At 38.2% G+C, this 23,411-nt stretch overlaps 1 protein-coding gene across 1 annotated transcript; it reads left to right on the top strand.

The window, feature by feature from the left end:
• The first annotated feature begins 135 nt into the window (after window positions 1–135).
• LOC139935884 (dolichyl pyrophosphate Glc1Man9GlcNAc2 alpha-1,3-glucosyltransferase-like) lies at window positions 136–22,111 on the top strand. Its single transcript, XM_071930500.1, has 13 exons — window positions 136–212; window positions 1,180–1,258; window positions 2,327–2,520; window positions 3,651–3,769; window positions 11,142–11,209; window positions 14,038–14,164; window positions 14,551–14,654; window positions 15,254–15,374; window positions 17,347–17,492; window positions 18,562–18,701; window positions 19,506–19,603; window positions 20,127–20,199; window positions 21,863–22,111. The coding sequence occupies exons 1-13, from the start codon at window positions 136–138 to the stop codon at window positions 22,104–22,106; spliced, it is 1,590 nt and encodes a 529-aa protein (XP_071786601.1). The 3' UTR covers window positions 22,107–22,111.
• The last annotated feature ends 1,300 nt before the right edge of the window (window positions 22,112–23,411 follow it).

The raw sequence follows: 23,411 nt of genomic DNA, 5'->3' as shown, positions 1-23,411 counted from the left end.
CAAAACAATTTCGAAAACTCAAATGCCGAGATTGTGCTTTCGGCAGGTTCACAATCAAACAGGTTCTTTTCAACCAATCAACAAGTCGCGTACTAGACTCGTCCGCATCGTATTTTGTGCTCCAGACTATTCAAGATGGCGGCGCCCATGGAACATTTCGTGCCGCTAGTTGTCTTCATTTCAACACTGAAAGTTCTCCTTATTCCAGCATAGTAAGTACACGTAATGTTTAACAGTGTTTATGTTTATGTTTGTGTTTAGTTTTTTCAATTTGCTTTGTAAGAAAGCGTCTCTATGGAATGGATCGATGTTTAGAGGCTCGCTTTTTTACTGTCGTGTCAGTCACTGCACTGCACTGTACTCTGACTGGTCACTGCAATGCAATGTCAGTTTTAATTCCCACTTGTGTGGCCAAGGCTAGCAGCTGACAAGTGGGGTTATGTCAGTTTGTGCAGTAGGCCTTTAGTTGTAGTTAGTAGTACTACCGTCTACAGACTACATACAGACATACACAATCAAAACTTTCCCCACACACTAGGTATCACTGTTGTTCTTAATCTTAGTAAAAAAAAGAGCATGCAGGGCCCAATTTCATGGCTCTGCTTACCCCCGAATTCTGTGCTTACGATCACGATTCCCCGCTTTCGTGCAAGCGCCGAATTTCTGCGCTAGCCTTGTAAGTGTAGAATGCCTAGTATCTAATGTGGAGTACGCACACGCAGAAGCCAAAATTCGCCGCTAACCCGTGAAATAGGCTTGCCGTAAGCACAGAATTCCCTGCTTCCGTAAGCGCCGATTCTGTGCTTACGGTAAGCAGAGCCATGAAATTGGGCCCTGATCAATCATTATACAAGATCAAGATCATAATGCTTGTAGATTGTCTTTGTGAAAAAAATGAAATTTTAAAAAACATCTTCAAAAAAATTCAATTTTCTGCTCGGTACTCACTCACAGTCACTGTTGTTTTTCTTTCGCATGGCACTTTTTGGACTTCTCAAATTGTTTCTGATTAGTTGCAATGATCTTCCATCCATCCTTCTACGTACGTACAGCCATAGAATTGGATTACGACTGTCGAGAAAGGGGGGGTTATCATCACAGCTAGTTTCAGATCAGAGCTTTAAAAATGTGTGCATGGAATCTAATATAAAAATGAATGTTTTATACGCTTTATTACAGTCGATCTACTGATTTTGAAGTTCACAGGAATTGGTTGGCTATCACACACTCATTACCCATCTCTAAGTGGTATTTTGAGGTAAGTCCTAAGCTCAGTCTCGTTTAAAAACAACCTTAAAAAAGTTCCTTTCATTGCCTAGATTTGAGGTGCCATTCGCTACGGCTATAGCTACATTAGTATTGGTTACAACGAAAATGTTGAAGAATAGAGCTTTATCGTCGTTCTGGCCATAAATTGTGTAACCATTGCCAAAGCCATCATTTCGGATGCAGCCTTGCCCCAACCTCATGACTATGCTTACCGCAAAATCCTGCACTTGTTTGGCAATAGAATCATCATGGGCTATAACAGGGCTACATTAGCACAAAAATCTAGAGCAGAACCGAGAAATTGGGCCCTGTCAGAGAACAGTAGAAGGCCTGGTAATGAGAGGGCAAGTTGAGAAGGCAAGGTCATTCTCATTTTGGAATTAGGGTACTTCCATTGGAAAATGTTATGTCTGCACAGGAAACTTTAAAGGACAATAAGGGCAAGATTAGGGGCAACAGTTGCAGGGGCCTACATGTTGTACGTGGTATTTCCAGACCTACATTATACAGCACCCTCATTTTCAAACAGCCGGGCAAATTTGGAAAGTTTCAATCATAAAACTGAGTTTCACACTATCCCTCTAATACTTAAATTTCATTGGGTCATAGTCCCAATGTGCGAACACTAAGTCTTTGATTATTACAAATATAATCAGCATGTGTTATTAAAGACACTGGACACTATTGGTAATTGTCCAAGACCAGTCTTCTCACTTGGTGTATCTCAACATATGCACAAAATAACAAACCTATGAAAATTTGAACTTTATTGGTCGTTAAAGTTGCGAGATAACAATGGAAAAAAAACACCCTTGTCAGACGAAGCTCGGGCGTGCTTTCAGATGCCTGATTTCGGACCTCAAAACCTAATTCTGAGGTATCGAAACCAAATTCAAATATTTTAGTTGAAAATTACTTCTTTCTTGACAACTACATTACTTCAGAGAGTGCCATTTCTCACAATGTTTTATACTTGTCAACAGCTCTCCAATTATTTTGAGTAAATACCAGTAGTGACCAGTGCCTTAAGTTCAGAATGTGTTTCTTTTTGTTGCAGGACACATCCGAATGGACTCTAGACTATCCACCTTTTTTTGCTTGGTTCGAGTTTGGTCTGTCCCAAGTCGCCAAGTTCTTTGATCCAGGAATGCTGGATGTTGCCAACCTTAACTATGCAAGTCCAGCTACTGTTATCTTTCAACGACTGTCTGTCATCATCACAGATTTGGTTTTCATCTATGCAGCTAAAGAGTAAGGTTTTTTTCAGATTTTAGGCAGCAATTCTGTTTTTCTGAGAGCAGCAATGGGTAAAAACCAAAACATATTCCTTATCCCCTGGTGCAAAAAATTACAGTATTAAATCTTTGCGGTACCCACTGCTAAAGATTCAAACTGCCTCTAGCCATTGGGCTAGCTCGGTGGTCAAGTGGTTTAAAGATATCTGCCCTAGAAATGCAAAGGTCATGGTTTGGACTCCGACCAGAGTGACTTGCTTGTAGATTCTTTCAGCAGAACTTGGGAAAATACTGAGTATGTGAGTATAAGAAACAAAAAAGTACTCGGTACTTTCCCGAGTGTATCTTAACTTTATTCAACATAACCCACTCTTGCTCTTCTTTTAATTCTTTGTAGAGTTTCAGGCCCAAGGCCTCATACTTTAACCTTAAAGAGGATAAAACCAAAAGTTGAAGTTCACCTCTTTAAAGCCATTACACACATTCGGTAAACAGTATTGTCAAAGTCCCACACTTTGTGTATCACAACTTATATATAAAATAACAAACCTGTGAAAATTTAGGCTCAATCGGTCATCGGAGTCGGGAGAAAATAACGGGGAAACCCACTCTTGGTTCCGCACGTTTCGCCGTGGCATGACATGTGTTTAAAATAAATCCGTAACTCTTGCTATCGAGAATTGATATTGTTTTAATGTTTTCTCAAAAAGTAAAGCATTTCATGGAATAATATTTCAAGTGAAGTCTTTCACCATTACCTTCTGTAAACCCTGTAAGTTATTTGTAAATCTGTGAACTTTTTTCTTTCTTTTCTGTACCGAAAGTGTATAAAGTGTATAAACTAGAGCAGGGTTCAAAATACACAATGACCCACTGGCCAAAGTCTAGTGGTTTTTTAATTGCCCAATAACAATACAATTAATCGACAAGTCTTGCAGTCTGAGACGAAAACCTCATTGGAGACACTTTAAACCTAATGCAGACAATTGCCCAGAAGTAAACCTTTTTTTTTTAACAGCTAGAGTTGAAACGTGCACGGGATCAAGTCTTGAGTTTGTAGAAATTACTAGTAGGCCTATCCGTGTAATTTTGAAGGGTCTTTTTATTTTTATATGTTTTTTTTTTTTCCTTTTCTGATTTGTGCAGGTACTGTCTGTCTCTCTCAAAAAGGACTGGTCGGAGGGAGTATGCTCGGTTGCTTGAAAAGCCTCACTTTCTTTTGGCTGTTCTGTTAGTGTGCAACTTCGGTTTGATTCTACTGGATCGTATCCTTTTGCTTTTAGTGTCATGTACTTTGTATTTTTTCTGAAAAAAAATGATTTGCTTATTTTGAGCACCAGGCATCTACTGACTTGACTGTTAATGTACACCCAAGATTGAATAAAAACAGATGGAGAATCCCATAGGAACAGTTCAAACTTAGAACTCAACGTAAAGTAGAACCTAACCGTAACCACCCCCAACCCTTCAAAATCCAACAGCTTGTTTTGTTGGATTCTAATCAACCGAGGGCTGCACTTTCAAATAATAATAATTTATGCCGCATAATACTACATTTCAAAGCGCTATTGTGCTGTTGTTTTTGCAGACTGTAAAGTGACACCAGGGGAATAGCACGGCAAGAAACGAAATTAGAAAAGATTGCATTAACAGAAGCAATTCATATAAACGAGAATGGGGAGACCACCCACATAGGGCTACATGTACATGTAGTGCATGTAGCTCAGTCGGTAGAGCGCGGGCTGGTTTAAATCCGAAGGTTGTGGGTTCAAATCCTGCTCTTGTAAATTGTTCTTTGTTCGACCCCAAAGTAATTCGAGAAAGGTAAACAAAATAGATACAGAAACTAAAATAAATCAATAAGATGTGGATTGGGGTTATTATAAAGTAGATTAAATTTGCAGCGGTGATAAAGAATTTGTTGGTTTTTACCCATTCACCGATGTATGTTAGCACTGTTTTACTCGGTACTTTCCCAAGTCCTGTGCAGGATTCCAACTGCCTCCAGCTACGGGGCAATCTCGGTAGTCTAGTTGGTGTGACACTGCTCAAGAATTGCAAGGGTTGTGGGTTCGAATCCCACCCGAGTAATATGCATGTGATATTTTTTCACAGGACTCGGGGAAAATACTGAGTATACAGTGCTAACACATCGATGTATGGGTAAAAAACAAACAAATTCAAATGAGTTAGTTTTCGTTTCAACATGGTTTGAAATGTTTGCAAGGATGAAGCATTTTTTAATTTAGGGAGGGAGAATGCTCCATAATATGGAAGAAGTGATGGAGAGAGCTCTGTCACTGTAGTGTGTTTTCACATTAGGCCGATTTCACTAGAGCTAAGATTGATCTTTACTGCAAATTGATCACAGTTGCTAAGTACAGTGTGATGCCACAATACGAATTACTATGGTAATACTGACAATTTGTCTTGCGATAAATTTTATTGCTCTGTGAAATCGGCCCCAGGCATAAGTTGACAGTGAGAGGATGTGGAAAGGGCATAGCCGGGTTGAGGGAACTTTTGGTTAAATGAGAGATAATGTGGGACACTGTTTATTACGAGTTTTGGAAGTGAGCAGAAGAATTGTTAACCGTTTGCGTTGAATCATTGGAAGCTAGTGGAGATGACGAAGAAACGCTACACTGATCCATGCGTGGGAGCAGTTAACATGATTACCATCATGACTTACATGTACATGTACATTAAAGTGGGGTAATGAAAGTTATCCACTCTAATAAATGAAACCGAACCTGCAACTGCACCTGTAGTTGAAAAGTGCAATCAATTATTACTGATTATTTCTTGCACATCCATAATGCTTAAAGGTATTATGCAGGGTTGGTAGAGCTGACAAAATAGTCGCAGACCGTGTTCATGTTTTGTGTGACCAACCACTTGCACATCCATAATGCTTAAAACCCTTAGATCTAGAGGGTTGGTAGAGCTGGCAAAATAGTCGTAGACAGTTTAATGTTTGAATGATCGATCAACCACATACATGAAATAATAAACCTGTGAAACTTTGGGCTTAATCCAGAGTGGGAGTCCGGAGAAAATACTGAAAACCGTGCAGATTTTTCAACATGTGGTTGAGCTGAAATCAGCTGTAGTATTTTGTTTTAAGTTTCCAGACAGAGACTTCTTGAATACTACTTCATATCAGAGGGAAATATTTCACAGATAAATTGTTTTCTAGTATAGACTTCATAATCAGTAAGCTTTCATACTAAAATTCGATAACTAGAATTTTTAGGTTACAAAAATGAATAAAAATTTACACTTCATAAGGGCTAAAGCTTTAATATGGTAATTTCAATGTGTTTAAAACTATCCACGCAGATGATGCATACAATGTGTTAATTTTTAGCTCAATGTCAGATTATCTTATCCAGAGTTCCAAATGACGTACTCAAAAGGGGTTTGTTTAAGTAAAATTGAAACAGAAATTACAGTTTCAATTTGCTGTAAGTGCCCCTCACCCCTAGAGAAAAAGTGTACCCCTTGTTTCCCTCTAAAGTTTTACCCAAGTTTTATCGCTGTAAACATTACATTTTTCTACTCTACTTTAACTTTATCAATGTTCCTATACATGTAGTAGGCCTACATGCACATGTACGTGCATCTGTAAGACCCATACAGATTAACTCAAATAAATTATTGTATGGATGGGCTGGAAATTCAATTTTGGAAGTTCCATTCAAAAGCATATTATGTGGCATGTCATTGTTCGTGAGTGCAGTTAAAAACTGTTTTCCATTATGAATTGAAAGCACTATGAAAGAACTTGGCAGAATTTTTTCTACAAAATCTTTGAAAAAGCTTGAGGGAATATGGCATTATGTCTGACACAGTATTAAATTTTAAAAGGTTGTGGCTGTAATGGGGAGAAGCAATATAAATGGAGCTTCATGTTCAGAATGTCTCTGATCAGCTCTTTGCTTCGTACAGTATGTCCCCAGTCACAGCCCTTTATCCAAGTGACAATTATCAACGACTGATGAATGTAGCGGGACATGCAGCACATAAAATGCATCTTTCGATAGAGGTCTTTCATTAAAATATTTTCCTATTAAATAGTAGGGCTTTTTAAGTGCACTCCATAAAACGAATCAAACAAATAAGCTTTAATTTGCTTTATGAAAATGCACAAAGAACTTTGAGCTTACATTCGGTCTTTTTCGTGATAAAACATGAACAAAAATTTCGCTTACTTGAGTCGGAAGAATTGCACGGTCTGGGAGACTTCACAATGCACCGGAGCTCCAATTCAAGTGACATGCTAATGTAAAGACCCAGATCATAATTGCCTTAGTGGTCCATTAGAACTTTGCTCATGTTTAGCGTACTGACTCAGGCCTGTATGCTTCGTTTCGGAAAGGGCAAAGGCACTCGGCTATTTTCACCTTGGTAAAGGGCGCTCTGTGAAGAAATTGTAAATTTCTAATTGAGCTATTCCCTACTATTAAAACAGTCTGATCACGTTTCACGTTTGTATTTATCTTTTTGTGATGTAGACCTTAGTGCAAAATCGAAGTTATTCTGCATCAATGGAGAGAAACGCTGAATCAAAGTTTCAGTCATTTGAGAGGGAGTACAACGTAAATTCATACATGTCTTTGAATTTCAACTCCTGCTTGAAAGGAAAAAAAACATGTTTCCTCGTTTTAACTTGACCTCATAGTAGCTCTCAAAAAGTCAGCGATTTTCAGTCAATAATAAACTTGTCTTTTTCACATTATGTTTCTCACATAATACATTGATGGGCCTCAGAATTCATCCATTTATATCATGACTGACTCGTTCAATGCTGATTTTTGTTTGATTAGAAGAACCCAAAGTCATCTTTATTTTTCTGTTAGACAAATATTTCCACTTGACTGCTTTGATACACACCAGTATACATGTACCTGCTTGTATTGCCATATAGTCATGGAGACATGGTCAAAACATCAGGCCACAAACTATTTTCTTCTTCATTTTGTACACACAAATATATACAAGCCAAACTGGGCCAATGCCTCTTTACATCCCAGGTTCCTGAGCAAATCGACTCAGATGTTGTTTGGAGATGAACCACTTTGATAACAGGTTATATTTGCTTGCTCCGGAGAAGGGGGGTGGGGGGGGGGGTGAAGTGGTCAAGGTATTTTTTTGTCAAGCCTAGAACCATGCACCTGTCTCGATTGGAGAGACAACTCGTGTTTATTCTGCTCTCAAATCGTTGTCAAAACTGACTCGCTGTGTTTATTAATTCTTGCGGGTGTATGTTATAGATTCCTTGGTGGAAGATGTGAAGAGATGAGGTGTTTGGTTGGATTTGTTTTCGCGTGTTGGGAAAGGGGTGATAGACTGGGGCTCCCTCAAGGTGTTCCGTCAGAGTGCAGTAAAACTATCTGTAGGTTTTACTGTATTGTTTTCGATTATAGTTTGACATCTGATACCATAAACAGTGCATGTCGAATCTATCAAGAGCTGGAGCAACAAACAGAGAAAAAGTGGTGAGGAAAAATATTTCTATCGGACAACATAAAGTGAGCAAGTCAATAGTACTTAACCTGGAAACCCAGTATGATAGTTGCTGATAAGGAGAGGGAGACGAGTTGAGATTGCCCGATTTGATAAAATGGGCTTTGAGATGACGGTTCATTTATCCACTCATGATGTATAAATTGGTAGTTTGGGTTCGTATAAAGCAGAGCAGGCAGAGCAAACATGAAACCAACTGAGTTTGATTTGAGTGAGCTTCAAATTAGGCATGTTGCACGGCTGTCATCTTGGCCCAATTTCATAAAGCCTGTAAGCACAAACACTTGCTAAGCACAGAAAAGTATTGTTTTTTAGTAGAAATAGGTTACCAGCCAAAATTAAGTTAACCCTAGCTCTAACCTTGTGACTGGTGCCCCACTCAATAATTGCTTAGCACAAAAAAATGTCAAGCTGTATTTTCTGCTAAACAGCTTGATGAAATTTGGCCCTGTGCCCTGATCCATAAAGCTGTTAGGAAGAGCTTAATGAATTTTTGACCGGAAGCCTGTTTCTGCCAAGCAATTTACGGTTCTGTATTTAATCAGTTTTTGGGCCCTGTTGACCTTTTACGGACCATTCTTTTCTGTTATAATTACCATATGCCCAGATATTGCTAAATTGTTTATAACTTTACTTTGCTATTATCAGGAAACAATTCAAGAAAATCATTATTAATTAAAAATATGTGGGTTTGTTATGGAATTGTAGATTCGTTGTTAACATGAGAAATACTAGACAGAGTCAAGTCGGTACATAACCTTCTCGGTGGCATCTTCCAGAGAAACATAATGAAAATATAAAAAGGGCCCTCAATGGGATTTGAACCCAAGACCCCTGACATTCTGGGCAGATGCTTTACCAACTAAGCTATGAGGCACATTGGTATTGCTTCATGTTTTTCCCAATAACCACTGGGCAAAGAAACAAACACTTGGTCTAATAAATTTTGTATATTTGGTATTTGGTCTCTTGTTTGAGCATTATGAAAGTAGGTAAAATCCTGCAGCCTTTGTAACTATGGTAACTTTGGTACAAGCTGCTTGTGGCCGCTAAGGTCCCTAAAGTGGGGGTTTCATGGTTTGGTTTTTTTGGTGTGTTTTTTGTGTTTTTTTTTTTGTTTTTTTTTAGAATTTTTGTTATGGGGAGTCCCCATTCACAGATCCCTCTTGAGGTGGTAGCTAAAAAAAGAACTAAGAGGATAGAATATCAGAAAATTAAAAAGTACAGGCATGGAAGCAGGATACAGGTAGTGAATTTCAAATAAGGCAGTACCTGGGAAGAAGCTTTAGTTTTAATGATATGTGGCACTGAGTATTAGCAGTGACTCACAAATTAGTACAATCAAACTTGATAACAGCTTTTCCGTTTTAACGCCTACAAATTCTTCATTGACAGTATTTGGTAATAAGAATAACAATAACAACCGCATTTCTATAGCGACTAACACCTCCAACAGAAAGTCTTTTAGCATTCAGAGAGACAAAAGATTAATAATATATATGATGACCGGCACGTTAAACCGGAGGTTGTTAAACTGGAGGTTCAAATCCCGCTCTAGTCAATTTTTCTTTGTTCATCCCAAAATCATTTAAAAAATGTACCCAGTCAGTTTCCCTTGTGGCTTATTATTTGATATATGATGAATTGAACAGATATGTTTTGAGAAGAGTCTTAAAACTTGAGATAGTGGTGGCTTGTTTAATGTGTAGAGGGAGACTGTTCCATAAATGAGGTGCAGCAAACTGAAAAATACGTTGACCATACCCTTTGGTGGCAACATTTTAACCACAAGGGAAAGTGACTGGGTTAGAATAGTCATACTTACATCATTTATAATTTCAGAAGCACAATAGTAAACAGATGAGCTAGCAATAATTCATGAAGTATGTCCCTTGGGAGGCCAAAGGTCATGAAGTATGTCCTTGGGAGGACAAAGGTCAGCTTTTGATTCTCAATGTCATATTCCATGGAAAGCTCGACAAGTTTAACATTTTCTAAGTGAGCTTGTTCAAAGCAAAGTCAGCTCTTTTGAAAGATTGTAAAAAAAAAATTTTTTAAAAAGTGCTATCTAAAGTTGCAAAATATGATAGTTTCATGTTTATTTCACTTGTTATCGTGTTATGCATGCGTTGAAAAGTGTTTGTGCAGCTCAGCGGAGCTGTACTAACTTGTACCATGGAGGTAGAAGTCCATGCTTGTACAAGTGTAGTGGGATGGCCAGCTTAGATTGCCTGAAGAAGATGTCACTACAAGTATATTTAGTTACTGTCAATGAATAACAAGTACTTTAGACCAGGCTTTGATGAAAGTACTTTTACCTGTACATAGATATGCGCACTAGGCAGGCAATCAGTGTATTCAATGCTATGACTGTTTGTACATGGGTATGCAGTTTGGTAATTGTGTTTTTACAGTTATAGAATGCCACTAGTGAATCCCTTTTACAGAACTCGGGAAAGTACTGAGTTTTCAGTGCTTACATACATCGGAAAAAGGGTAAAACCCCCCAAAAAATTGTCTTTATCCTGATGCAAATTTAACATCTACTTGCTAAGCGAGTCTTGTGATGGGATAATGAAAATCTGGTAAGCGCCCTGTTGGGAGCGCAGGATCTCAACTGGGTCTCACCAAGAAACATCCTCTATAAAATTGAAGTTTAAAGAGTAATTGTTTATCATGGCTTTAGAATGGACTTCTTGACCTATTCCCAAGGTGCAGGAATAGTGTTGCATACTATTGGTTTTGGGGGTTCAGGTTGGAATATAGTTGTGTCATTCCTTGCCTTCTACTGCTTGGACCTCGGTTTGAATCCTGCCTGGGGCTCTATGTAGAGTGGGTTTTCAGTCCCTACGTGAATGCATGGGTTTTTCCCCGGGATTAAAGTGTTTCCGCTCACATCTAAAATTGAATCTTCTGCACAGGGGTGTTGGCTAGTATCCTTTGTTTCACAACAACATTTAATAAAACAATTACCACTAAATAGGATGACATTTTCACAGCTTGGTTAAAATAAATGGTGTGATTATTGAAAACTTGGGATTTAAATTTAATGCTTCCAACATCCGTTTACATTTCCTGCTGTAACATTTCTTAACAAATTGCCTTCAGATATTCACTTTCAGTATAACGGCTTCCTGTTTGGACTAATGCTGCTGTCCATCACAAGAATAACGGAGGTAAAAATAATATACCCTGAAGTTTTATTACATTTTTATTTGAAGCCCAGTACTGCATTTATAGCAATTCAAATCAAAGATTTATTTGCTATGTTATTATTGTATTTTATATTCCTCTACCACATGTTCTGTATTCTGGATTTCTTCTTTGCGAAGGCTTTTTGGATATTGTATGTGTATGTTATCAATTGTTTTTAGTGCCAAGATCACTTTTATGGATTTGTGCGCTTTATAAGATTTCATTTTTATTATCATTATTATGCTGGCATGATATCCGTACTACTTACAGACTTAAGTCCGATTTTTTTTTTCCCTCAGAAAAAAACAGCAATTTTTATTAAATAGCCTGAAGTCTGTTAAGTTCACTATGTACAGCAAAACAAAATTGAGGATTTAGAAGTTTTTGAAGGATTATAAGATATTAATACTTTGGAGTCATCAGGGCTTTCATATAACTCTTACTGACATATTTTGCTGGCTTTGGGCAATTCTCTGCAAATTAAAAGGGTTAGGCATAATGTATTTTAAACTACTTCAGTCAAACTGAACTGTGACATTTTACATCCAGATTTAGAAACATACAGGTGTTTTTCTCTGGGTAGCTTTGGTTGAGAATCAATTATGTCAGTTTGATGAGACAGGTTGGTTGGAATAATCAATTCATGTTGGAGTGCATTGACACTGGAATTAATAGCTCTTGACAGTTAAATAGAGGGGGAAAATATTAGGAATGCCTCAAATCCTACATATTAGGAATGTTTTTCAAAGACTGCTTGCAGTCAAAAAGTGCTCTCACTGAAACCAAAAACCGCCCTCGCTGAGGCAAAAAGAGGCAAATCGATGGACGTTATCTTCTTTTGTGTAAAAATGTGTTAGTGACATCAGCGTCCCTGTAGCGCTTTGAGTTATGAAAAAATGATCAAATTAAAGGCCCCCCCCCCTCCCCAACATGCACACTCTCTGAACTTTATAAATGCTGTTTGTCCCCTTTCCGGTACACAACTTAAATAAAGACACCTTGTAAGTAAGGTTTGCGGTGACACCATGGTAAGAAATTTCTTTAGTGCTTTGAGAAGAGCCGCTTTTTGCTCAAAGAAATTATAGATGCTGCACTCACTCAGGGGTCACATGGGCATGGTCAATTGTGCTCATAATGATAAGTGTACCTGGTTTTTCAACATTCATGACATTGCCATTGGTTTTACATCCCATTAATCTAACCTCAAATTAGCAAAAAGATTTAATCTTTAAAATAGCAGCATGAATCATTGTTCCATTGTTTCATAAGATCCCATCTCCAACGACTCTCCAACCAATACTTTCACTAACGGGAAACTGATCGACAAGTTTCCAGTTAGTGGTATGGACAAAAAAGGTTTATTAATCCAACCTCATTAAACGTTTCAACAATTAAAAACTGCCTGCCATATGTACTTTTGTGCAAAATGAATGGTAGTATTGAGTTTCAAGTAATGATTTTTGAGTAGCAACTGACACATTTTGCATAGCATTTTGCTCTGCTATACGAGGGAAATCGTTCACTGCGTTACAATGAGCTCTGATGGGAGTATTCACAAGGGAAGCATCACCCTGCGTGCCCCTTCTTAAAGATGAGCTGAACACAGACACCATTTTATGGTGCAGTGACTCCTTCCGTTTTGAACATTTTGGCACGTAAAAAGAATTCCTGTAGAAACGAATGCATTTCTTCAGTTACACACTCATAATGGCCATGTTTGTGTGGTTGTCAGAGTGAATTGTATTCAGTGTACTTCCAATTATCGTCATACGACACCCAAAAGTACAGGGATATGTAACTGTGTTTGTGCTCATTTTTCTCTCTTTGTTGTGCCTTGGTGTCCAGTACTGAAAACTATTTGTAGCATATACATGTGGGCATTCCTGACCCATCCTACATTAAACCATACTTTTTCAATAGATGTTAAATTTGCGTAGGGGATAGAATACGCTTTCAGAAAATGAAACTGGTAGTAGAGGTTTTTATGTTGGGCTTTTATATTTGCAACTCAAAGGTGTCGGCCCCTGGACACTCTTCCATCATTTTGACAGAGCAGTGTACTAAGCTTAGGTCTCTCTGATCAGCAGTGTAGGTTCAAATCGCGATTGTAACACTTGTGTTCTCGAGCAAGATCCTTCACCATAATTGCTTTGTCCTTTGGATGTGACAATAAGCCATAGGTCTCCTGACATGTACTAGGATTGGTGTTGCATGTAAAATAACCAAGTACACATATCATGAAAGTGTAGGAGTTAAACCAGGGCCTAATTTCATAGAGCTGCTAAGCACAACAGTTTGCCGAGCATGAAATTTCTTCCTTGAAAAAAACAACATTTGATGCATTTTGCTTGTTACTGGTATTCAGCTGTTGTTTGCTTATCCTGAAAATCAATTGGAAATTTGGTTGGTAATCCTGTTTTTAAAGAGGAAGAAATTTCATGCTAAGCAAATTCTTGTGCTTAGCAGCTCTATGAAATTGGGCCCAGGTGTTTCTTTTTCACATAAAAAGCACCTTGTTGTATGTATTCCCAGGCATGTGAGTTAGAGTGATTATTAAGTTCACTTATGAGACATCCTTGATTTCATACAAGAATTATCTACATGTTCTACAGGTCACATAAGTGGGATGCGAACCCACCACCTGTTCAGATTCTTGAGCAGCTATGATCAACAATTTCTTTTATGAGACATTCTTGATTTCATACCAGAAATATCTACAGGTTCTACAGGTCTCATGAGTGGGATTCAAACCCCACAACCTATTCTCATTCTCGAGCAGATATGATCAAGTTTTACTCTTCCCAAACAGGGCCGTAACCTTGAGGGTGCATTTTGGTTTGCTGTTCTGCTAAACTTCAAGCACATTTATTTGTACGTTGCGCCAGCTTACTTCATCTACCTTCTGAGGTCTTACTGCTTCACAAGAAGTAATCCAGGTTGGTTGGCCACACAGTGGGGTTAGATTTTTAAAGGTGTAAATTAACAACAACAACAAAGTGGGAAGATATTAGGTGGTCAGGTGCAAACTGCTTAGTTTGAGACTGGTTTTGTTTCAAATTTGGGGGTGATGTTATAAATACCTCTTTCTCTAAAACTACATTACTTCAAAGGGTGTCCCCAGCGCTCTTTCCCAAGTAACTTTTTTATTTTCATTAATTGTTGGTGTAATTATCAAAGGCTCACCGCTCCTGAATGTTTTTGAAATGGATATATGGCGCTATACAAATACTGTGAATCATCATCATCACTTTAAGTTGTTTTTCACTTTTTATCGCAATCAAGAGTTTCCATTTAACATAAAGATTTATTTTACACATTTTAGATGGAGGGGTACAGTGGACTAGTTTATCTCCATTAAGACTCGTTGGACTAGGAGGAATTGTTATATCTGTGTTTGCTGCTTCGTTTGGACCCTTCATTGCCATGGTAAGTTTAAGGCACTCCCTTTGTGTTTTCCTTGTAAAATGATTAGTGCATCAAACTCTGCAGGATACACAATTTCACATATAATGTGTACAATGTAGCTATTTTATTTTAAATATATTGTTTAGTTCACACCAAGCTCAAATTGATAGAGCTGCTTAAGGACTAAACATAGCTTAGCATAAGAATGATTGGTCTGAGAGGATCAGTTGGTGTTCTGCCCAAGTTTTTACTGATTTCATTAGCAGTCACTTTCACACTCCTTCACTCACAATAAAACAACAAAATTACCGCACTGTCTAAATTGTTGGGATTTAGGTTACCAACAATGACCAATGTTACACTAACAATATACACTTATATAAGTACTTTGACGTCTTAAGTCGTGCAGGCAGCACCCAGATGTGGTTTGACTGGTTGTGCAATACATTCCTTGAATTAGCCTACGTGTGACTGGCTATAACTTGTTTGCTTCAACCAAGTAAAACGGTTGATAGAGCTAAAGAGGACAATAAATGTACAGATATTGTTTAGACACTAAAATAAGTTTTGTGAAAGCAAGTGTTTTAACCATTGTATGTCAATCATCTTTTGTTCCCAAGGGCCAGTTACCGCAGGTCCTGACGAGACTTTTCCCCTTCAAGCGCGGCCTGTGCCATTCCTATTGGGCCCCGAACTTCTGGGCCTTGTACAATATGTTGGATAAAATGGCCTCTATGACTGGTAAGTCTATAGCAATTATGCTTAGAAACCAATCAGGGTCCAATGTCATAAAGTTGTTAAGTAAATAAATCTGCTTAGCAAGATTCTTTGCTAAGCAAGAATTGAGTGGGTTACCAGTCGCTATGTAAACTGTGTGGTATTTTGGCTGAATCACCTATTTCTGCTAAGCAATTTATTTCTGTGCTTAGCAGGTTTGTATGCTTACATGCGTTATGAAATTGAGCCCTGATATTCAGTTACAACTGCCACCACCTACATGAATGAACCATCTTTTCTTAATTAGCATTGGACAGGTAGACCAGACATACAATATTTGTGATTCAACATTTTTATGTTGAAATTGGGCAACTATGTTAAGGCAACTATAAATGCAATAAACCTTTCGCCAACATTTCTGTGAAGAAATTCAACGAATCTGTATCTTCAGGCATCTGGTGGCATCTGCAACTTACTTTAACCATGTTAACTGAAACTTAATATTCAGTGCCAGGAGTGCCGGAAAGGTAGTTGAACATTATCCAACCACCCCCCCCCCCCCCCCCCCCCCCCCGCCCAACCAGTGCACACACACACAAATGTAGTTCGAACGCACTTTTGATGAAAGCACTAGTGTGAAAAACCAGCACTTGTGAAAGTCAGCCCAGTACAAGTGCAAGCACTTGGCTCTGAGTACATGTTCAAAACACACTACCATTAGTACAAGTGCGTGTGTGAATCACAATTTAAACCTGAAGTCACAATTTCATGAGGAATTTAGCGATAGCCGCATGTCCTCACCCATGGGTAAATAATAGAGTCCTGTTCTTTGTGCTTGGCTGCACAAGCTACATACTCTAAGAGGACATACTGTGTTATTTTAAAGAAAAACAACTCTTGAGTTTGTTGTATGTTTGTGTTATAATGTTGTTTTTGCTCTTGAAGAGAAAGTGACCGTTTTAACATGAAGGAATGTTAAACTTGTCTTAAAAAAAAAATGTTTAGTTCAGGGGTTCGGGGGATGTCGAGGAGAGGTTCGTTGGGTTCAATTCCCTCACACAGAATAGCTGTCTTTTTTGCTAATCAGTTAAATTTAGACCCTTCATTTATTTTACATATTCACATTCATTTATTTATTTATTTTGGAAAAAATTTACTACATCGGGATTAGAACCTAGGTGACCTCTGGATTAATGTGCTGAGCTCTACCAACTGAGCTATCTAGCCCTAAGGTTGGCGGTCTCACTGTTTTATCAATATCTACGGGGGTGCCAGTCAGAAGCCATTCAACATGTTACCAGTGTACTCGATACTTTCATGAGTCCTGTGAACAAATATCACAGGCATGTTACTCAGGTGGGATTCGAACCCACGACCATTGCAATTCTAGAGCAGTGTCTTACCAACTAGACTACCGAGGTTGCCCATTAGCTAGAGGCAGCTAAAAGCATTCTATTCCCATGGAAGGGGTGGGGCCAAAAGAAGGTTTCGGTACCCTTCCAAGGATCCACAACATCTAGTGAGGGCCGAGCGGATAAGAGCACCGAATTCAAGCTCTGGTGATTCTGTTCAGCAGAGTGTGGGTTCGAATCCCGGTCATGACACTTGTATCCCTGAGCAAGGCATTCACTATAATTGGTTCTCTCCACCCAGGGTTAAATGGGTACCTGTGAGGGCAGAGTTGGTTCTTGTGATTGATTAGCTTTGATTGCACTACATACTCTGTATACTCCCCAGGGAGCTGAGATGGTTTAAGGAATGATTTTAAGGCCCAGTGACCAGGGGTATAATGTTGAAGCGCCATGAGCGTCACTGTGTGACGGACGTGAGCGCTATATAAGAAGCCACTATTATTATTATTATTGTTATTATTATTAGTGGCCTACCAAACGAAGAGTGGGAAGCTAAGGGCCCTACCCTTATGCATCATTCTGATTTCTAACTCCAAACACCTTAACTTGACATCTCCTTTGTCAACGTTTTTCCATCTTTACAGGTGAGAGATTTAACTTATTGTCTGATGAGAGTCTAGAGAAGAGTCGGGCATCTATGACTGGTGGACTGGTGCAAGAGTTTCATCATATCTTTCTACCCTCAGTCCCTGCTATTGCTACCTTAGTACTAACAGCTCTAACAGCATTAGTAAGTTATCATGGTTATCAATTAAAATCACCTTTTTAAAGATGTAAGTTTTGCATCAGTTTCACCGATGTACTCAGTACTTTCTTGAAATCTATTAACAAATCCACACGTAAATCACTCAAGTAGGATTGGAACCCACAACCATAACATCGCTAGAGCAGATGTCTTACTATTAGACCACAAGCTAGCCTGGTGGCTATAGGCAGCTTTCTCCAGAAGACGATCAGAGCATACTGATCGAAACGTCGAGTTGAAACCAACGGTTCTTTCAGAACCACCCCCACTCATTAGAGATAGTCATTACATGGCAAACCTTTCTATATACAGAGGCAGTTTATTAGCAGTGGGTAATGCAACAATTTAGTGATGTTAGTTTTGACTCTTCTTATTACGGGGAAAACTGCATTAATGAATTTCTGAGTTCCGGCCACAAGAACTCGGAGAGTATACATCCTTTTCACTCAGTCGGTGTGTTTACATTTATAAATTCAGTCATTATTGTTAATGCATAAACCGTTTATCTGGCTGGGTCAGTCAGCAGCCCTACTGGTTTTGTATGATGATCCAATCAAGACCACTTTTTGAGAAAGGAATTACACAGCGATAACAGGTGTACGCTATCAGATGTAAAGGGTGTTTTATTTTAGCCTCTTTCGTTTAAAGGGAAGGTACACGTTCGGTTATTGTCAAAGACCAGTCTTCTCACTTGGTGTATCCCAACATAAGCATAAAATAACAAACCTGTGAAAATTTGAGCTAAATTGGTCATCGAAGTTGCAAGAAAAATAATGATGAGAGAAAAAACACTGTTGTTGGACGACTTTGTGTGCTTTCAGATAGGAATAAAAGACTTCTGGCTAGAAGTGTTTTATTATTTCAGTGAGAAATTACCTCTTTCTCAAAGTCTATGCTACTTCAGAGGGAGCCAGTTCGCACAATGTTTTATATTATCAACAGCTCTCCAATGCTCGTTACCAAGTCAGTTTTTAAGTTGATATCTGTTTTGAGTAATTACCAAACGTGGACATTCCCTCTCCCGTAATGTTGTTCTAATTTAATTCCTCTGCAGCCGTCTTTGCTACATCTTTGGAGATATCCAAGTGGACCTAAGGGATTCCTAAGATGCCTTGTTCTATGTGCCTACAGCTCTTTCATGTTTGGATATCACGTACATGAAAAAGCCATCTTGCTTGTTATCATACCACTTAGGTAAATAGAAAGACAAGAAAATCTCTGTGTCATTATAACCTTGCTCGCGAAGAGGCACTAGCAATTTTCTTCTGGTAAGGGGAACTTCTGAAGAAAGTGTAAATTTTGCTTCGGAACCTTGCAAAAGGCACCACAGTGAAAGCACAGGGCATCATGGCAATTGCTGTAGGTGTCATGAGATATTTCATGGCCTGTATAGTTTGTTTATTTACGACTGTAATTCAGAGTGACTGATGGGGATCTTACGGCACAATGAACGGATTTACAACAATGTTTTTTTATTGTTTTTTTTTACCCATACTATACTCAGTACTTTCCCAAGTTCTGTGAAAAAACATCACAGACATGTTACTCGGGTGGGATTCGAACCCACAACCCTTGCAATTCTAGAGCAGTGTCTTACCAACTAGACTAACGAGGTTGCCCGGCAGCTAGAGGCAGTTCAAATCCTATGTTTTGGCAGCGGGTACCACAACGATATAAGAGATGTTAAACTTGCATCGGGGATAAAGAATTTTATTTTAAAAAAAATTTTTACAATGTACTAAACAGATTTACAGTGTACCAAATGACTGTTGTGGTATGTCTTGTGTGATGTACTGCCAAAATAGATTTTTGATTTTTAACAAAATTCTGCACATTAGTCTGACTCAAAAGACAAATGAGTACTGCATTCGTATTGAGTCCTGCATTTGAATTGGTAAAAAAAATGATCTCAAAACTTTTGTAAGATCTGCAAGAAGCCAGGGTAAATACAACAAGTTTTTTTATTTTATTGGCGTTTCATTTTGTTTGACTTGTCAGCCTCTTGGCCATGGAGAGTTTGAAGGATGCCCAAGTGTTCTTGATTGTGTCAACAGTTGGCCACTACTCCCTGTTCCCTCTGCTCTTTACACAGAATGGTGAGTTCATCTGGACCATCTTAAGTCTCTGTAGTTTTTGAAATGTGAACTCTCTTGCACTTCGTCTAAAGACAAAGGACACTATTGGTATTTGTTGTATACTTGGTGTATCTTAACATATGCATAACATTACGGACTGAGTTCTGCACTGATGATCATTTATGGCCCATAGAAATTAATTTTATCGCATTGCAATCAAAATGCTTTACACTCTGCTGAACACATTATGGGTGGCGCCCTCATGCGTTGCAGACTTACCAGGTGGGATGGCTCCCCGAGAACTGTTCTATGCAAATTGGGTACAGCGGGCTGTGACCGCTCCGTGATTCGCATGCCCTCTCTGGATTTGCCAAATCCGCTTGGTGGATTGTTTGGTGAAGTAACATTTAGCCAATAAGAGCTGCCCATTGGGGGAAGAAATTATTGTGTGGGCGCTAGTTTGATCACTTTTGTTCACAGCATTATGATTAAAATTCAAATTAATCAATCAGTGATGTTGTATTTATTTGTCTTCCCTTCACAGAAACACCAATAAAAGTGTGTCTTATGTTAGCCTTCACAATTTTTACTTTCATCAGTACAACAAATATTCACAGGTAGGTTTTTGTCAAATTTACTATGTTTAAAGTGTGTTGTGACCGAGTGGGTTTGTGCGTTGGTCTTGACACTTGTGTCCTTGAGCAAGATGCTTTAAGGAACGTTACGGAATTGGTAAGAAACAAAAATTGTGATGATCACAGATTTACATAAAGCTTACACGGCCTAATGATGATGATGATAGTAGAAAACATCCCTTGAAATATTTCTGTCTGAAATGTCATATTTGATAAGAAATAAAAAATATAATTTTGCGTTTGGAGTTTATCGCTCAGTGAGCGATTTATTCATTTTTGTTTGGACATTGATGCAATGCAAAATTTGCAATCGGTTTATCACTATTCTCTTATGCAACTTCTACAGGTTTATCAGTTAATGTATAGGGTGGATGACATAAAATGCTTACACTGCCAGCAACTGATTTGTTAGCAAAAACAAATTCTGTCACGTTCCTTTAACTATAATTGCTTCTCATCCTGTGAGGACAGAGATGGTTCTTGAGATTGTTAGAGCTTAGTGCGCTACATTTAGGCAGCACAGGCTGATGATACTCCATGGGAAGCTGTGATGGTTTACAGAATGAAATAAGTGGCCCAATGACGAAGGATAAAAATGTTTGAAGCACAACGTCTGTTTCTCTGGAATTTTGCTGTGTAAGAGCCGTGTTCATTATAAAGCACGAGTTCTTTAAAAGACACTGGACACTATTGGTAAATGTCAAAGACCAGTCTTTTCACTTAGTGTATCTCAACATATGCATAAAATAACAAACCTGTGAAAGTTTGAGCTCAATTGGTCGTCGAAGTTGCGAGATAATAATGAAAGATAAAACACCCTTGTCACACGAAGTTGTGTGCATTCGGATGCTTGATTTCGTGACCTCAAATTCTAAATCGGAGGTCTCAAAATCAAATTCATGGAAAATTACTTCTTTCCCAAAAACCACGTCATTTCAGAGGGAGCCAATTCTCACACCATTTTATACTATCAACCTCTCCCCATTACTTGTAACAGAGTAAGGTTTTATGCTAATAATTATTTTGACTAATTACAAATAGTGTCCACTGCCTTTAACATTCTAACTACATGTATCAGCTTTATGGGCTATGATTTGATATTACACGAAGTCAAACCAATAACATGTTCATTACAAACATACTCTCTTCTCCTCAAGAGGTCTTACACTGACTGTCAGTCCAAACTTTTTTTCTTGGAGCCTTTTGCGGACAGCATAAATACACATAGAACAACATGACAATATTTTATAGAGGTCACTTTCAGTGAAACACAACGCGTGTATCTTTGTTTATGCGCGTCAGGTTGGCAAAGTGATATCTTGCCTTGCCTTCTACCTCTAGGACCCCGGTTCAAATCCCAACGGGGGCACCATGTGGACTGGGTTTTCAGTCCCTGCCTGACTGCTTGGGTTTTCCCTTGAATAATCATATAAGGTTTTCTTTCTACATGTTCATCTAAAACTGAAAAATCCTTCCTTGTCTTCTATCTGTTAAGCTCTTGGCTAGTACAATGATGTAAGTTTGCTTTTCTGAGAGTCATTGGCTTCACAACCAGAATTAATAATTGAAATGAAATCAAATTTGTCTTATAGAGTCTTCATTCCGACTCATTGACGTCAATTAACCCGATTTTCTTCATCTACAGATACTCTGCCAAGTCTGCCTTCTTGTTGCCACACCTACCGCATCTCTCACCGGTAGAGTCCCTGTACCTCCTCGGCCTGGTACCCCTCTTCATATACAAGAATCTCATCCACGATATGGTACCCGCGCTTCAGCGCTATGAATTCTTGCCACTAATGCTAACGTCGGCATATTGTGCCCTCGGTGTCGGCTATGCATGGTTGAAGTTTAACATTATAACTTTGGGTAGGGGAGGTGGGAGATAAGACCATTCCAAGTAGAAACTTGAATATTGTCAGAAGAAAATGGTCACAATAAATCTTGGAAAACTTATATCAAAATTGATTTGATGTCATGGGATTTAATAAAATCATCTTTTATTTTTAAGTTTTGTAATTTGTCAAGCAGCACTATGACGGCATAACAAAGAAGGAAATTTTATTCTTGGCAATAATGCATAATTCTTATGTCACCAGACTTTTTTAAATAAGTCTTACAATGATGTGTAAGTTTGACTTATTGAACAACGGTCAGTGCAAACAACACAACACGGCTAAACAAAAAGTATTTGTGGCCATTAAGAACATGGTGCCGACCCATCCTATAACACAAGATATGCACTAGTTCAAACAATCACAATTTTGTAAGTGTGGACATCTAGGGGTTCATGCCTGTTCATGGACAGTGCGGTTTACGCGTGTGGAATAACGAGAGCTCCCTCAAGTTAAATTGTAGAACTCCATGGCTGTGAATAAAGTATTAGTAGTCAAAAAGTCAAAACTTTACTCAGTCATTCCATTACAGAGATTTGTGGATCAAACATTTGAACTCTTTTATTGCTGATGTGTACATAGATCAAGTATTAATTTCTTTGGTATACACCATTTGTTAAGTAAAAAAAAAATTTCCTTGAAAACTTTAAGACAGAACTGTTTTTTGTTCACATTATAAATAGATTTTCTAATATTTTTGAAAAAACTAAATTAGGTAAAATTTGATATTAAAATCTTCAGTCCTTCACTGATACTTTTAGGTCTTATAATATACTTCTTTAAGAATGTGCGTTTCAACCCTGCAAAGAGATTTTAAATATTTTATATACAAGAACATGAGAATTAAAAAGCATATAATTCAAAAAGTTGACTCCCATAAATGGCCGCCCGTATTTTTCGACGAGGTAATAGGAATACCACATAATTTCGAGTGATACTTGTGTGGATCATTATATTCTACTTTTAAAACATGTTTCTAATCATATGCATTTTATAACAAACGATTACAAACGCTTTTAAAACGCCAACTCGACCGATCCAAGGCAACATGTTCCTTTAAACACCATTGGCTCAATTCACCTGACAGCATTGGCAACTGCAAATCTTAGTTTGGTCATTTTGAGAGATTGAGTCCCCAAACCTAACCATATTACCTGACTTATTAAACTTTTCAATAGTCTCCAATGGTGGTTCCGCAAAAAACTAATATGTTTCATTATGTTACAGATATAATATGTGAAAACAAATGCTCATTGCGTTTCAAACTTTCTGCACATTTAACTGAGTAGTAGTAATGAA

The sequence above is a fragment of the Asterias amurensis genome, chromosome 4 (genome assembly GCF_032118995.1).
Source record: "Asterias amurensis chromosome 4, ASM3211899v1".
Taxonomy (NCBI): domain Eukaryota; kingdom Metazoa; phylum Echinodermata; class Asteroidea; order Forcipulatida; family Asteriidae; genus Asterias; species Asterias amurensis.
The sequence above is the reverse complement of the archived record's forward strand: the minus strand, read 5'-3'. Positions and strand labels throughout refer to the sequence as shown.

Bases quoted from the DNA above. Each gene is read 5' to 3' on its own strand.
- LOC139935884 (XM_071930500.1), top strand. From the start codon at position 136: ATGGCGGCGCCCATGGAACATTTCGTGCCGCTAGTTGTCTTCATTTCA. The intron at 1,259-2,326 runs GTAAGTCCTAAG...TTTTTGTTGCAG, and splicing joins TCTCTAAGTGGTATTTTGAG to GACACATCCGAATGGACTCT. The intron at 14,655-15,253 runs GTAAGTTTAAGG...TTTGTTCCCAAG, and splicing joins TTGGACCCTTCATTGCCATG to GGCCAGTTACCGCAGGTCCT.